The following is a 15,845-nucleotide window of genomic DNA, read 5'->3' as shown; positions in this document are numbered from 1 at the left end:
ATCACCGCTACCGTTGCTTACGGGGAAAGGTATTGACTCGTTTTAAGCAGAAAAAGGTTACGAAGACCTTTCGGGCTGCCTTCAATAAGAGGGGGAAAGGGGCGTATTGTAGTGGTTACGGAGTGGGCTTCTCTCGAACGGAGGAGGATGTGATGGCGATTACTTATTGATTCGTGATTGTTAAACCAAAGATAATTTTCGTTGGCTTAGGGCGATTTTGGATTCATTTAAAGTAAGACGAGGAATTATACGGTGAGGTCCCATAGTAGGATTTTAGTTGACTGACATAGTTTGTCTAATTTTGAAATCCGTGTTAATGGGCTACCAAGGAGTATATTTCTTTAGATTTAGCATAGATTATTCAGCGAATCGAGAGCTTAGTTAACATCAACTTAGTAATACACCAAATTTGAATTTCCAATTTATTTATTAATTTCAAATTTTCTTTCACCGCTTACGAAAAACATTTTGTATTAATTTTTATTTTAAATTTGAAAAATAGAGAACCAGAAATTTGTAATTGCATGATTTTGGTGTTATCTCAAAACATTCATCATATTAAGATTGTAGATTGTGTACTATACTAGAAGCTTTCATATTTTATTTAGTTTCACGATAAATACAATATAAATTTTCAACAAGCTTTAAAAAACCACGATGCAATTATAATACGTAAGGCCAGCAAATGTATATACTTTATTATGTGATATTGCGCGTAGACACTTTTTGTGATTCTATTATTTATGTTTATACTTTTCTCCATAATTCAGATGCAGATTTCAGATTTGTGCAATGTATTATAGTAAACAATTTGAAGGAATGGAGGATACTGTGTTATTGGAGATTTTTTAGGTTTGGGGATCTAAGGTTCATTTCAAAGTATTCATAACAAGATTCTGTTTTCTTTCTGAATAATCGGAATTTTGAACTATGTATTTCTATTTTTGATTTTATCTTTCATCAATCTATTATTGAACATTAAAAGAGTTTCCATTAGTTTTGTGATGTAGAAAAACCTGTGTGCTATCAAATTTCCTTTAACGTGGATAAAAGGTCGCAGCGGGTTCATTATTGATAGAAACCCAACAGATTTGGATGTGAATTACTAGCTACCAAAGGACCTTCCGCTGAGGTTTTGTAATTTAGTCTATGAACTATGTAAATGTAGTGTTTTCCTTCCTTTCGTTCTTCTACTCAATGTTTTAATTATTAAAATTATCTACTACTTTTATAAGAATAAAATCTAAGCATTTTATCACATGATCTGTCGTATTAAGTTGATTTAAAGTGGCTTCTCATTTTAATTTTTTTCTTAATTTTCTGCATAAATTCAACTCCAAATTACTTTTACATTCTAAAAGGTTAAATGTTGCTGTTGAATACAAAGTTGCAATTCTTATTTTCCCAAGCAATAGCCTTTTTATTCGTTTCCCACCTACGCATATAAAATTAAAATAATTTAAAGAATCAAAAATATATTTAAAAAATACCCTAAACAGTCAAGTTGTCCGTATAAAAAAAACAACAAAATCTTGATTAGAAGCAACATATTATCTGCTGTGAGAAGATGCCATTGCACAAAATGGTTGCGTATTTAAAAGATTAACTTGCTTTGGAATCATTCACATAAAATGAAACCAAGAGCTAGAGGCTTCAGAAGTGAACAATTTTGGATTTGTTTTTGAAAGAAACTTTGAGTGTATATGCCTGCGCAATTCACTGGAAACGCAGGACCCTCACCTATCTTAATCCTGTTAGCGATAGTATAATTTATACTGAATTTTCTGGTGTCGCGCCTATTGTTTTGCTGCAAAATTTTGCACTTCTAGGATGAAGTTACGACGGTTTTCCCAATTACAGTAATACGCTATTAATTTTATTTTTTTAGATAGCTGAGTGGAACGCAATTCGAGGCCTAGATGTTATCTATGACAGATTATCATGGCTTTCCCTGCCCTGCTTCCGATTAGGCAGTTTCTGGGAAACTAGTCTTAATTGTAAGGAAAACGATTTTACACCTCCCCCCTCCTTTTTGCATCCTTCGCCAGAGTCCTCCTTAAACTTAACAAAGAAATCATTAAATTTACTTTAATTTTCAAAGTTGTACTCGGATGTTCCCTTCGTTTTTAAGTCTGGGTGTACACTAGTATAATGTGGGCTTGTTTTTCCGCTCGAGCAGGAGTAGCCTATAATAACTTACCACTATACTGAGAGTGCCGAAAATCTGAATGTGGAAGCTACGGATGTTGGCATTGCAACTGATAACAAGTCGCAGACTTCGACCACTCCAATGGACAACCTAACGCCTACACTTAGTACTTAGGGCACAGTCAGCCAGAAGGGTGAATAGAGCAACTCCCATATTGGGAGTACCTGGAAACCCGACTATATTCGGTCTGTCCGTGTCACTGGTGTCTAATTCTTCCAGCAAATGTAAGGGAAAGGCACGAGTACCAAATAAAAGAGCTAAATCTTGCCTGTCAGAATCTTCCCTTCAACCTCTATCAATACAAGCGAAAAAAAAGGAAGGAAGGAAAAGCCCAACACCGGCATATGGAAACGAATCCATGCGGAATGAACATCGTGAACTTGAAAAGGTTCCCAGCCGATGATAGCCGAAAGCGAAGCTCTTTGGGAATAAGGACATGGCGGTTGTTGCACCACTGGGCGTGGTAATATCCAGAGAAATCGGACGCAAGAAAGCAGATCCCAAGCAAAAGGTGCTTAGGATAAGTAACTCCAGCGAGACCTACACTGGACGCAATAAACTTTCCCGTCACCGGCGGGTTTTCTCATCATATAAAACTATATTTATGTCTAAAAACAAATTCTAGTTAAATAATTTCAGGGCACCTTGACCGCTTGATCTCCTTGTCCCGGTTTCGACTTCCAATTCGTCGTGGATGTTTGTGTTTGCCTTTGTGCTGCGCTATTACTGTGGGATTATTGATGGTAATGAAACTGAAGCCAAATCTAAACGAAAACTGGAACTGGACCCGCAATATTCCGGAAAGAGTGAACCGGAGGCATACAAATTAACTTTGAGTATGCCAAAAGCGCTTCCGTTCTGATGGCAGCAAGGTTGGCAAAGTTACAGGACTGCGCTTATAGCCATAGTTTCGGATTACCAAAATCAGTGATATTGGATTAGTAAAGGTGGCTAGGATCTTCTATGATGGAAGATGCAGTCTGTGTCCTAATATAAAATTTGCTAAGGCAGGCCAGGACCTAGCTGCCACCATCTTTTAATACTAAGTTAGTGATAAGAGGAGAAATGTTATAATTGGCTCTGTTTACCTTCCCTATGATTCTGTGCCTTCCACCAATGTAAGAAATAAAGGATCTGGTAAGAAGCAGCGTATGCTGAGTCAAATAGTCTTGAGTATTAATAGGTTGCGATGCGAACCCCCTGCATATTTCTGGAGAGTGCAGCAAAAGCCATCCTAGATGAGAGAAGCTATTTGATTTCATTACTTCAGCTGGTCTCATCAGTGCAAGTGTGAGATATGCTGCAACTTTCGTCGAACTAAGTTGAAGTGAAGTGACCTAACAATTTGTACTTCAAAAACATAGAGTTGATTAGAAATTGGCGGGCGCTAGACGAAGTTTCACTGTCAGAACTTTATTACTTAGAGTATTATGGGCTAACAGATTGTAATATTAAGAATTGGGCAAAGTTCAATGAACTTCTTCGCAATAAAGTGTAGCTAGGCGACTCAAGACTCCTTTGGCGTTAGAAACTCAAATGGAAACTCTGAACCGCACACTCTTAAAATGCCTTGAAGAGTCTTGCCCTATTCCTCGAGGTAGTTGGGTAAATCTGTTCCCTGTTGGAATCGAGAACTCCGAAAACAAACCCCCAATACGAACATTGCGAAAGCGGTGGTTACCAGTAGAAAAACAAGAGTTACTGTACTATCCTTTGAACATTTCAAAGGACCTGGCATGGTCGAACAACTTCCAGAAAATATCTTTCTGGCTTCCGCAAAAATGCATGAAATTTGCGTTCAGGACAAACAAAGTGGCCGTTTGTTTATACATTTTTTTAAAAAAAATAGTAAAATGATTCGCCTCCTTCCTTTCCTGCGCTAAATTACGCTCATCTACGACATAATGTACGAAACTTCTCAATATCAGCGTCCTATCCAAACATGTACAACTCGCGCCTACATTGCCTGCGATTTATACTCCAGTTCACCTTTGTCACAGTTTCTTTTCTTGTCAAATTATAATTGGGAATACCTCCTTATCTCTGGAAAATGATACAGCTGTGCCTTGAGGCAAAAAGGAACTCGTGGGACGCTGCTTACCATAAAAGGTTATAATTAACAGGATTCGTGGGCAAAAATCTCCCCAAGTATTCAAAACAATCGCAATTCTTTTACCATAATCGGTAGAAAATGGACCTTAGCCAACGATTCAACAGCACGTCTTCTCAAGTCCAGTGGTGACCGAGGAGGATCTACGAGAGATGTGAGGATGAATTGGAGATAATAAGTCTCCGGGATTGGACGGGATTCAGAACAAAGCCACGAAGTTGGCTGCTAAAATCAGACCCAAGTGGTTCGACTATTGGAAAAGACGTCTTGCTACCGAAGCCGCAAAAACCACCTGGTGCATTCTTTTCATATCGTCCGATCTGTCTTTTAGACACTATGGGGAAGTTGTTGGAGAGGTGGGGTGGCGGGTCTATCGGAGTGCCAGTATGGCTTTCGGCCAGCCTGTTCTACATTCAGTCGATAGCAACGGTCATGTATTTAGATCGGGAGCCGTTGGTAAGTGCTGCGCAGTGGTGACACTAGATGTCCCGGATGCCTTTAATACAGACAACTGGGATTGGATTAAGCGCAGATTGGTGTTAGATACTTTTATGTAAATCAAGTTTTTGGTGCTAAAAACCAGCAAATCTTAAACAAGTCGAAAACGGACTACTTTTCGCTTCAAATATGAAAAGCTTTGTGTATTTCTTGTGTAAGAATATTTGAGTGCAGCATTGCTTGCACATAGGTTGTAATGTATATGCATTTAGCATGTCAGATAATTCACTTTGGTGTGATAATGATCCTCCTCGGATAGTCGAGAGTTACCTCTTTAGTACGCGACGGATAACGGACTGAAAGAATATGTTGTGTATTCCCCAGGGCCCCTATTGGGGCCTCTGACGTGTAACATAATGTATGATGGAGTACAGGCTTTGGCCTGTGTCAGAAGAGGTAGCATTGATATGTTTTATAGACGGCCCGACGTGGTGTTAATTGTGAAATCGACTCCTTGGATCTCCTAGCGAATGAGGCGCACTGTCTTTACAAGAGAATAAGGACAAACCCGCTCGATGTGATTGCAGACTTCCGAAAAGCCTAGGAAGGGGCTGCTTAGGAGATGGTAGCAATGGTGTAATAATTCCGAACAAGGCCGCTGGGCCTAGACACTGATCCCGTGTATTCGGAAATGAGCCGAGCGAAAGCATGGAGAATTAAATTACCATCTTACACAGTTTCCTTCGGAATTCTCTGATGAAAAATGGAGGTTGAACAATCGCCTCAAAGTAGTTATCGGACCTCATAACCTTATGGAGGAGGTGGGATGCAAATTAGAGGGCGACAAACGCAATAAAATTGAGCACAGAAAGCGCGACAGAGCTAAAAAGGAAGTTTGACTACGTTCCACACAAATTTATCTGATACTGATCTGGTGCGTTGGATTAAATTACTTTACCACGATTCGAAAAGTAAAGTGTAGTGTGCATATCAAAATCGCTTCATGTCTCCGTCGATGTCTATCAAAACAGGACCCTCTGACTTCTCTCGATGTGGACACTGTCAAACGGAACATCTAACGTACAGAGTCCGCTACACTGCTCTATGCAGATGACTTTTTTCTAGCGTTTCATAGCAACTTGTTCAAAAATGGAATAACCGCTTCAACACTGACCGACAACCCCTTTTCGGATTGAATCTGAATGAAAAAGAATTTTTAACGACCGATCCCAATGAAACAGGGACTATTACTGTCAGCGGCTCTGAATTGAGCGATTTAAATATTTCGGATCAATGTGGTCAGAATTACTTCACGCCTCAGCGAAACTTGGATGAAGTGGCGTTCTTTGCGATCGACACATCAACGAATGTCTCAAATACAAAATTTACCGCCTTGTCTTCCTCTCTGGTTCTGAGTGTTGGCCGATTATAATAGATAATGAACGGTGTTTCGTGATAATAGAAACGAAAATGTTCTGTTGGACGGACTAGTGTCTCGTAAAACGCCACGATTAAATCCGAAATGAGGACATCGATAGGAAACGACCAAAAGGCTGGCCAAAACAAAGCTGGTTTGATACGCTGGATGGTGGTTTGGGACTCCCGCGATTCCATTTAGATTAGCTTTTTGACTGACTAAAATGGCGCAATCGAGCCGACTCCGTTTCTGAACGGGGCAAAGACTGAAAAAGAAGAAGATTAAAAACCACTCAAGGCAAACGTCTATCGTTTTCAACATTCCTGACTTCATAGGCTTTTTGTTTGCCTTCTATTTTCCTACAAGTAGCCGTGTGCCATATGAGAGACTACACTGTTAGTTCCTGGGGACGCTGGAAGACAACACAAATATAAACAACCACAGCAAGGCACCAAGTAGACCACTCAAACAGCACAGGAGGACGTTGGGCTTCACAAATTGCACTTAAATTTTGCATCCAGTATATTTTTGACGGCACATTGCACATCAAAAATCAAGACTATATTCGAGCTTTGCAGCCACATTTTTTAAAAGAATACTATATGCCGGCTGCAAAACTTGAGTTTAGTCTGAGGGTGACAATTGCATTGTTTTGCTTTATGAAGCTGTTGGGCTTAAACATTCGATAATCAACCAGCAATGAAATTGTCCTATTATAGGAGATCCAATAGATTTTATAATTTTTTTTCAAATTATTTTGGATGAAAATTAACTACAATTTTGACATTTTAAAAATTAGCAGCGAACCAAACAGAAAACATGACCAAACTATGATTGGATTCGTGATTAGGGATCAGCGGTCTTCCATCAAGTCCGTAAATCTCATCGAAACTTCTGTGGTAACTTGTACCTAAATTTAAGGTTCTATCTAGAAGAAATTGAAAATCTGGAATAAGGAGAAAATGGGTGCCGACGAAAAGCACGACATGTACATATAACGATCTTTGTTAATTATTGTAGAATAATGATTGTGACTAATGGAAATCATTAAAATATTCAAACGTTCATTTCAATGTGCGTCATAATCTTTGAGAAAAGCAAACTGGCACATGGTTTCACACATTGGTAAATATTATTCTATTCTTGGTTTGCCCAAGAAACGAAAAAATTGACGGGATATATAGGAACAAACAGAAGTGAACTGAAGTGCACCACTCAACGACGGCAACAGTTTTTTATCCCGTGTTTGGAATGTTGCTACTGCAATCCAGCCGAAACGCATTCACATCTTTAATTTACAGTTCAAACGTCTAACAAACTAGATAAAATGAAAAAAATATTCAGTACGATTATAAAAAAGTATTGTGCTCAAATTGTTTATAATAAATTATGTATAAAAAATAAATAACGATAAATTAAAAGAGTACGCGTTAGAATCTACACATTTGAATGCTTAATAAGACAATAACTTAAAAATAGGACCTAGAAAACATCTTTTCTTTCGCCTGCGTAAAAAACATGGCAGCTTTAGACATACACACACTTTTACAAACTTTTTCCTCTACTTTCTGTTTAAATGTAACACTGAATTGAGTTCTTTTCGGGAATTCATTTTATATCACAATAATTTTTAACCCCCAGAATTGATTTTAGTTTTCTGTTTTTTTTTCTCAACATTTTTAAGCAACGGCTGAACATTTAAAACGTTTTCATCTTTACATTTCTAAGTATTGATTGTATGTGTTAAAATTGATAGCTTGGCAACGTGCTTGTTTTAAGACATTTCTCACATTTAGGAAACTAGAAAATGGTAAAAAGTCCAATGAGAAGATGTTTCGAAAACACATAAATGCCTTTGATGTAAAGTAATCGAAAATAGATTGGGTATCACGCATTGATAAAAAAGTTTTCTATCGCCAGATTTTGTTTTTTTTTCACTAGGCCGAATAGTAAAGAATTTTAAGCATATAAAAGTTTGACTCAATATCATTCGCATGCAGACATCGACGTTAATTTTTGCACAACTCGGTTTGTTACATTTTCTTTTTTTGTTTGTGGATGTGAAACAAATCCAACAGGTAAACTGTAAACATTTTTAATATAATTGAATTTGAATGATTTTGAAGGGTCTGCATTCTTCAATTGAAAAATTATAAATTTGCTACAAAGTCGCCAAGCCCCAAAGCCCGAAATAAATTACGTTAAATTAAACGCTTAGACATTTATTTCAACTTTCCAATTATAAGACTATTGGAAACCATTTACATATGCAGCTTTGGTAATTAGCAACGATTTTTTTTCCGCACTCCAGCCTTTCGAATTTCAACTGAAATACTTGAAAATTTTAATCTATTATCTTTTGGCCATTTGAGAGAATTTCTTTTTCGATGCTGCCGTAGTTATGGAGACCGCCTTTTCTATGTACCTTTCCCCGTTTTTCTCAGTTTTACTGGTTTGAATATCATGAGTCGATTCAATTAAGTCCACGTTTTTATAATAGCTATCGATGTCAGCTTGATCGCGAGTCTGTACCCCGGCAACCATGCTTGGTAGCGCTTTAAGAAAACCATGAGCACCGGTTGGGATTGGAGGCGTATCGGGAACATTGCTTCCGCACCGATTGTATAGGAAAGGCATTGATTTAGTGCGATTTGTATGCAACGTAAGAACTGATTCCAGCTCGTGTTCTTGTGCATGTGAAAGCAGCTCATTAAAAACGGCGCTAGGAATCATGCCATAAGCGTCAAATGAGTCAACATAACAATCAGTTTCACGGTTGTATGTTTCTAAGTAATCGCCTAGCAGTTTGGCCACCATAGCCGAACGATCCTTGCTAAGAATTCGATGGCTGAGTGGGTTTCGTAAGAATGCAGGGGCCTTGTATGTGCAGCTTGCCCGGTTGATAAATTTCAGAATAAGTTTCTCGTGATGGCTTCGAGGCTCTTGAGATAATCTCCGTAAAACAGCTTCCAAATAATGACTAAAGAGTTGTCTAGCTTGCAACTGAGTGAGTTCCGAACCAGCCTCAATCAGTTTGCGTACTTGCCTCATCAGGCGCTTCCCTTCTTCGACATCCTTTGGGGCAGGCTTTTTTATGCTTAAATTAAGAACACTTTGTAAGTCTAAGGCTCGCTCATACTGCTGCATTCTTGCGTCGATGCCGCTTGTTTTTTTATGTTTCGCCGTATTCCCGAAAAGCTCATTGTAGAGAAGCTGATTGTAGTTATGAGGTAGAATCATGGCACATGCCCCTTTACCACTTGGGGGTATAGTTGAAACAGGGATTCCGGTAATTGGGTCCAGGAAGGCACCATATCGTTGCATGCTATCAGCCGTGGGGAATATCCTCACAAAACCGCCACGTCGTGCATTTTGTGCTTTGGCATTTCTCACGATCCTAGCTTCCTCGGTTGTTAACGGTGTGGTTACATTGTTGGCGCTCTTTTTTCCAGATGTACTATTCAAATGATCTGCTGAATTAGCCCGACGATAATTTACGTTTCGATAACGCGTCCATTTTGTATCATAGTGTGTCCGCATTATAGGACTATAGGCCGGAATACCAACTAATGTTAAGAGATCCGTTATAAGCGATGCTTTCACCTTGGTATCTAGTGGCGAATCGATACCAAGTGACGGCGATAAATTGATTTCTAGCAGCCACGGTTTGAGTGTATCATCGATGAGTATATCGAATCCATATAGCTCGAAACAATTGTTTCCATTCGGGACAAACATTCTACAAGCCGATATAATGGACTGAGCGCATGCAAACATTGATTTGATTATAAGATCCTCGATGCTCGCCATCAATTGTTTTGTATCGCATCCCTGGCTTTTGAGGTGTCGCAGAAGGGCACTAAGTGTCCACTTATGGCCTACATCTTCGTCGTCCGCATCACGTGATTTAATGTAGTCCGAGTGATATTTGTTTATGCTGTAGTTGCAGAGATGCATGCACGGGTTCCACAGGTTCTCCACTGTGCGGTCATACTTAACAGTAGCCAGCCGAACTAAGCCTTCTTCGTAGATGTATATAATGAGGGGATCAAAAGAAGTTACCGCTACATAAACACGTAGATCACACTTATGGCCGTCTATACACAACGGATCCGCAATATATTTGGAGACTAGAAGCTGTTCTTCTGCAGGCACCTGTTCAGGCTGAAAAAGAAAATTTAAAGAATTGGATATTTACTGTCCTTGATCGTTTTTGAATATTTAGGGTGACATAATGAAAATTTTAAAACTTTTGGAGTAGTTGTATCATCAATAGTGGAAGTTTCCCAGTAACATAACGACAATTTCATAAAGAAACTCTAAATTAAGGACTCCGGTAAAACTATAGGGTCTACAAATAAGTTCTGTCGGTTTTCACAATAGATGGCGTAGCTTGTTTTTTATTCCATTGAACCACATTTCCAAACATTCATCGGAAAGCTACTGTCAATAGGCCCAAACGTCAGTATAAATTATTTAATTGAAGTGTAAACAATAATGCTTTTTTCATCAACGAAAATGGCCAATTTTGTACCAAATAATGTGTTTTTGCGGGGAGTTCTACTTCATTATTTCAATATGAAGAAAAAAGCAACCGAAAGTCATCGCATTTTAGTGGAAGTTTATGGTGACCATGCTCTATCTGAGCGAACGTGTCAGAGGTGGTTTGGACGGTTTAAAAGTGGCAATTTTGACATGGAAGACGAAGAGCGCGCCGGACGGCCAACAATTTCAGAAGATGAAGAATTAGAGGCATTGCTCGACCAAGATCCATCGCAAACGGAAGAACTTGGAAAAACACTTGGAGTCACTCAGCAAGCCATTTACAACCGTTTAAAAGCAACGGGAATGATCCGAAAGGTCGGAAGTTGGGTTCCGTATGAACTGAAGCCAAGAGACGTCGAACGCCGTTTTTTCACGTGCGAACATCTGCTCCAACGACAAGAAAGGAAGGGTTTTCTGCATCGAATAGTTACTGGCGATGAAAAGTGGATCCATTACGATAATCCCAAGCGTCGGGCAACGTGCGGATACCCCGGCCATGCCTCATCATCGACGGCCAAAGCGAATATTCATGGTGAGAAGATCATGCTGTGTATATGGTGGGACCAGCTGCGTGTGGTATACTATGAGCTGCTAAAACCGAACGAAACGGTCACGGGCAAACTCTACCGACGTCAAATGATGCGTTTGAGCCGCGAACTCAAGAAAAAACGGCCGCAGCCAGCAAAGGCATGATAAAGTTATTTTGCAACATGACAATGCTCGTCCACATGTTGCGCAGCCCGTTAAAACATATCTAGAAACGGTCAAAAGGGAAGTCCTACCCCACCCGCCGTACTCTCCAGACATTGCTCCTTCTGATTACCATTTGTTCCGGTCGATGCAGCATGGCTTGGCTGACCAGCACTTCTCCAATTACGACGAACTCAAAAAATGGCTCGATGAGTGGATAGCGGCCAAGCCGGCCAATTTTTGGCGGGATGGCATCTATGAATTGCCTGAAAGATGGAAGAAAGTTGTGGCTAACGATGGGCAATACTTTGAACAATGAATGTATAACCAATTTTTCACAATAAAGCTTCAAATTTAACAAAAAAACCGACAGAACTTATTTGTAGGCCCTATATGTAAGACTTATTTCTCGAAACCATTTTTTCGAAACCGATGGTGATCCAAAGGAGTTCTATTGCTCGCCGCTGAGCATATTTGTTTTGTTTATGCAGTCATACAGCCGCAATTTTGTAAAAAAATAATGTTAAAAATTTTTCGAGGCTCCAAGCAGTTAATAATAATAATAATCGTTGGCGCAACAATCCATATTGGATCAGGGCCTTGAAGTGTGTTAGAGCACTTCATTCAAGACCGCAACGGTAGACTAGGAGGCAATGTGTTCAGCATTGTGCTCGCCCGAGATTATTACCCTGATTTGACTCAGGTACTCATTCACAGCTGAGTCGACTGGTATCCGACGTCAAGTCACGATACAAATCCCACTGCTACCAGCGAGATTTGAACCGCGGCCTTCCGTATGACAACCCAGTACTCTAACCACTGAGCTATTCGGACAAGCAGTTATGACCTCTTAATGTGTGACCCATCCCCTCCCACTTCTGCCGCCTCATTAACACGTCTATGGGCAACTGACCTGTGCGCTATCGAAGCTCATCGATCGAACTTTCATCAGGCCAGAGTACCGCGACAATAAGACGGAGATAAGTGACAAGGCTTGTAGTTTTCGAGTAACAGCGAAGTTCAAATCCCATGGGCTACTCTCATATAGCAGCACAGGCAGAACATTAGCGCGGAACAGTCTCAACTTGATGTTGGTATTAAAATAGCTGCATATCCATATTTTGACAAACCAGCGAAGATGAAACCAGCGCTGTTGATGTGACGAGCGATATCAAGTTCGGCGCCATTGTCGGTAAAAACGATGCTATCTAGATATACACCCGCTATGTTCTGCTCGTTGATGCAGATAAGAAAATGGCGATGACCCGTCACACTGAATAGCCCCGGCAAATTCTGCTTTGAACTTCAAGTTTCTTCGGAGTGCACCTCCTGCATACAGTACGCCAGATACATGATAATGACCTGTACGATGTTGATGTGGTCAATGCGGTTGTATCAATGGATTTCAACCCGTGGGCAGGGTTCGCATGAGCGCATCCATCGATTGAGATCGCGGGGTATGCCAGGCCAAACGAATTTCTAGGATACCAGGCGCGTGGTAAACTTGACCTTCGGATGTTAGAGGCTATCAAGAGTCTCGAAGGCCGTACATCGTAGAGCCAATAGCAGATAGGTCCTAACTGTTTCTGTAGAGACTTCGCTGGAGATGGAGAAACCGTCGATTACGAGCGGCTGGAGATCCAGGCTTGATGTACTATGAATATGCTAAAGGTTCTGATCTTCGGCCTGCTTCAAGGCGTTCAGACTCTGAATCGACCGCTGCGGGCATGAACATGATGGCGACGGGGGAGAGCGCGTCAATCACCACGAGACGAGAGCCAGCTTGATATTAAATTCCAGAATAAATCCCAGCTGGCGCACTTGCCTGAGTGGGGCTTTATCCGAGTAATGTGATGCTGCGGAAATGAGGGATCTGTGATGGATGTAAATCGTGAATTTGCCCTCGAGATTCTTTTGAAAGTCTTAATCAGCATTATAAATGGCCAAAACTCACGGCAGTAGGCGCCGTAGCGCATCTCGCTGTTGGAGAACTTTCTAGAGAAGAACGCTGGCATATCTATGCTCTGTGGGGGTCCTTTTGTTCGAGATCCGCACCAATAGCAAAGCCTGAAGCGGCGTGCGTAGAGCCAATGAGGCATCAAGTTTGAGGAAGGTAGTGGTAACTGCCTCCGCTATAGCGTCTTTGCTTTAAAAAAAGACGACGTCTGCTTCAGGAGTCCAGATGATCTTGATCTTTTTCTTCCTTGGCGGAAGACCCTTCAGCAGTTCGTTGGATGGTGCCAGGATGCGAGAAGCGTTTGCGATGCAATGCAAACGGTAATAATTCGGTAATCCCATGTAGCGATAAAGCCCGCTGGGAGATTGAGGCCGAGGAAAGCTTTCGATTCAATTGATTTTATGCGGGGGTGGTTTGAAACCATTAGCGGAGACGGAATATCCCAGGCACATGATCTGTTCTTTCCCGAGGGTGTATTTTTAAGCATTAATGCGAATCTTGCCCCTACGGAGAATTTCAAATACCTGATTAGATGTAGCGGATTCGTCCACTGGCTGGACGTATGTCAGATGATTCCCAGGGCTAGAAATTGCTTTAATTCCTCTTTGGCTGCGGTGAAACGTGGGCCGACAAATCTCTGAAGGGTTTTGAAAATCGGCCTTTGTATCTGGTGGCGGATCGGAAGGTAAAGTAATTTTGCTGGCGAGCCGTATGTCTGGGTAAGGTCGACGAATTACTGCAGGATGCCATGTTATTTGACGGCCAGATTTCCACCAGGCGAATTAGCGTGCCTGGCGACGAAGATACTATGGAATTGCGTCAGGACTATGTAACCTTTTGATGTCAGGCACGCGGAGGTGTCGATCAACTGATGACCTCGAAGATCTACGAACAGGTTGTATAGACTGAGAAAATCCGCACCAAAAATGGCCATGTGGACATAAGCGACCGTAAAAGTCCAGTCGAAATGGTCGACGTAGCCGTAGATTGAGTTCCGTACGTGCCAAGTGTCGAGCTTCGCGCGATTGCGTACTTTTTAGAATCGTCTTCGGGGGGAACGAGGTAAGAGAACCGGAATAAACTAGAAGCTTGCCTTGCGAATTTGTGTCGTGCACTAAGAAGTAGTGCAGACCACTGCCATCAGGATCGGGGGCGGCGCTAATTGTTTCGTGCGTGACTGCCGTAGGTGCAATGGAACTAGTCCAGATCAGAAACGAGCCCGCCCTCTGCAGAACAAATTTTCGAAATGTCCTTGACGCGTTCAACGCGTCGACGCGTTACGACAGCAGGGAGCACGCGGATACCCCTTCGATTGCCGCAGATGGGTGTCCTTTTGTGGAGACTGGAAATTCTACTCGCTGGGAAAAGCCTCGGATCCCCAGATCTGCAGAAACTACAAGAGTAGCAATGAATAACTCTGCGGAGGAACCGTCCACCCTTGCGGAATAACTTCGTTTGAGTGCATTGACGGCCGGGGTAATGCTTCCATTCAGTAGCTTTTAACAATGTTACTAAACCTTTACCTATTCCCATCACAAGTGCAGGTGCTCTAGAATATACCTCAGGAACGTATGGCGATTCGAACAGAATCTCTCGTTTTATTCGTTACATTCGTATTGTTTCTCGGACAAACGCCTCTTTATATAACCGCAAAAAACACGACAATGTTGCGGATTATATTCAAGTTAAACCGTCAATAATTTGAGCCAAAGCTAGGCTAAAACTGGGTTATTGTTTGAGATATGGGGGATCCCAAATCCACATTCACATGATTATATAAAGAAGCGTTTTTCCACCTGTTTCCACTTTCGGTTACGCTGCTTCTAGGGCAGATGTGAGCCAGCGTCTGAAGGGTTGCCTCTGCCCTGGGCGAAACAGTTAGCCGTTGTTTCTATGCCCCAAACGAGGGGTTCGTGGAACAAAAAAATGGGAATAAGTTCCTCCCCATTTGGTCCAGTCCAACATCATGTCGATGTGGATTTAGGATCCCCCATATCCGAAACTTTAGAGATATGTTTTGGCGAAAAATCATTTCATAAACGATGTTATATCACAATCGATACAACGTGCAACTGCGTACTACATTAACATACCTAACTAACACTCAGTCATCCACTTCCAAAAGAGAGAATTCGCACGGAAAAATACGTACAAGCCCAACACAAGGCTTAGAAAGGAGTGGCGTCTGATGAGCCCACAACATTCGTTAGTTGCAAGGTACGGATCGATCCCCTCGATCATTTGCGAACTACTGCGAATTGTTTGCTCATTATTTAGACAAAACAATTTAAATCCAACTTTTGATGATTCCCATATATGTTTTGAAATTGAGGTCCTGATCATTTCATAGTTAGGGGTTATTCATACTACAATGTAAGAGATAGAGCCATTTGAAGTCACCAAATTTTTAAGCGAACACTGTGACAACAGATGCTATGTATTCACACGAAATTTATTGTTTCACAGTTTCCGGATTTAA

At 41.1% G+C, this 15,845-nt stretch overlaps 1 protein-coding gene across 7 annotated transcripts in view; it reads right to left on the bottom strand.

The window, feature by feature from the left end:
* Nucleotides 1–1,404: 1,404 nt before the first annotated feature.
* LOC119653009 (tubulin polyglutamylase TTLL5) overlaps nucleotides 1,405–15,845 on the bottom strand; it is an 88,168-nt gene continuing 73,727 nt past the window's right edge. For all 7 annotated transcript variants that reach the window (XM_038057442.1, XM_038057446.1, XM_038057443.1 and 4 more), the window contains one exon: nucleotides 1,405–10,338. In XM_038057442.1, the coding sequence (XP_037913370.1) occupies nucleotides 8,527–10,338 (1,812 nt within the window). In that variant the 3' untranslated portion in view covers nucleotides 1,405–8,526. The remainder of the gene's footprint in view (nucleotides 10,339–15,845) is intronic.

The sequence above is a fragment of the Hermetia illucens genome, chromosome 3, assembly GCF_905115235.1.
Source record: "Hermetia illucens chromosome 3, iHerIll2.2.curated.20191125, whole genome shotgun sequence".
Lineage (NCBI taxonomy): Eukaryota > Metazoa > Arthropoda > Insecta > Diptera > Stratiomyidae > Hermetia > Hermetia illucens.
This window is presented reverse-complemented; position numbering and strand designations above follow the sequence as displayed.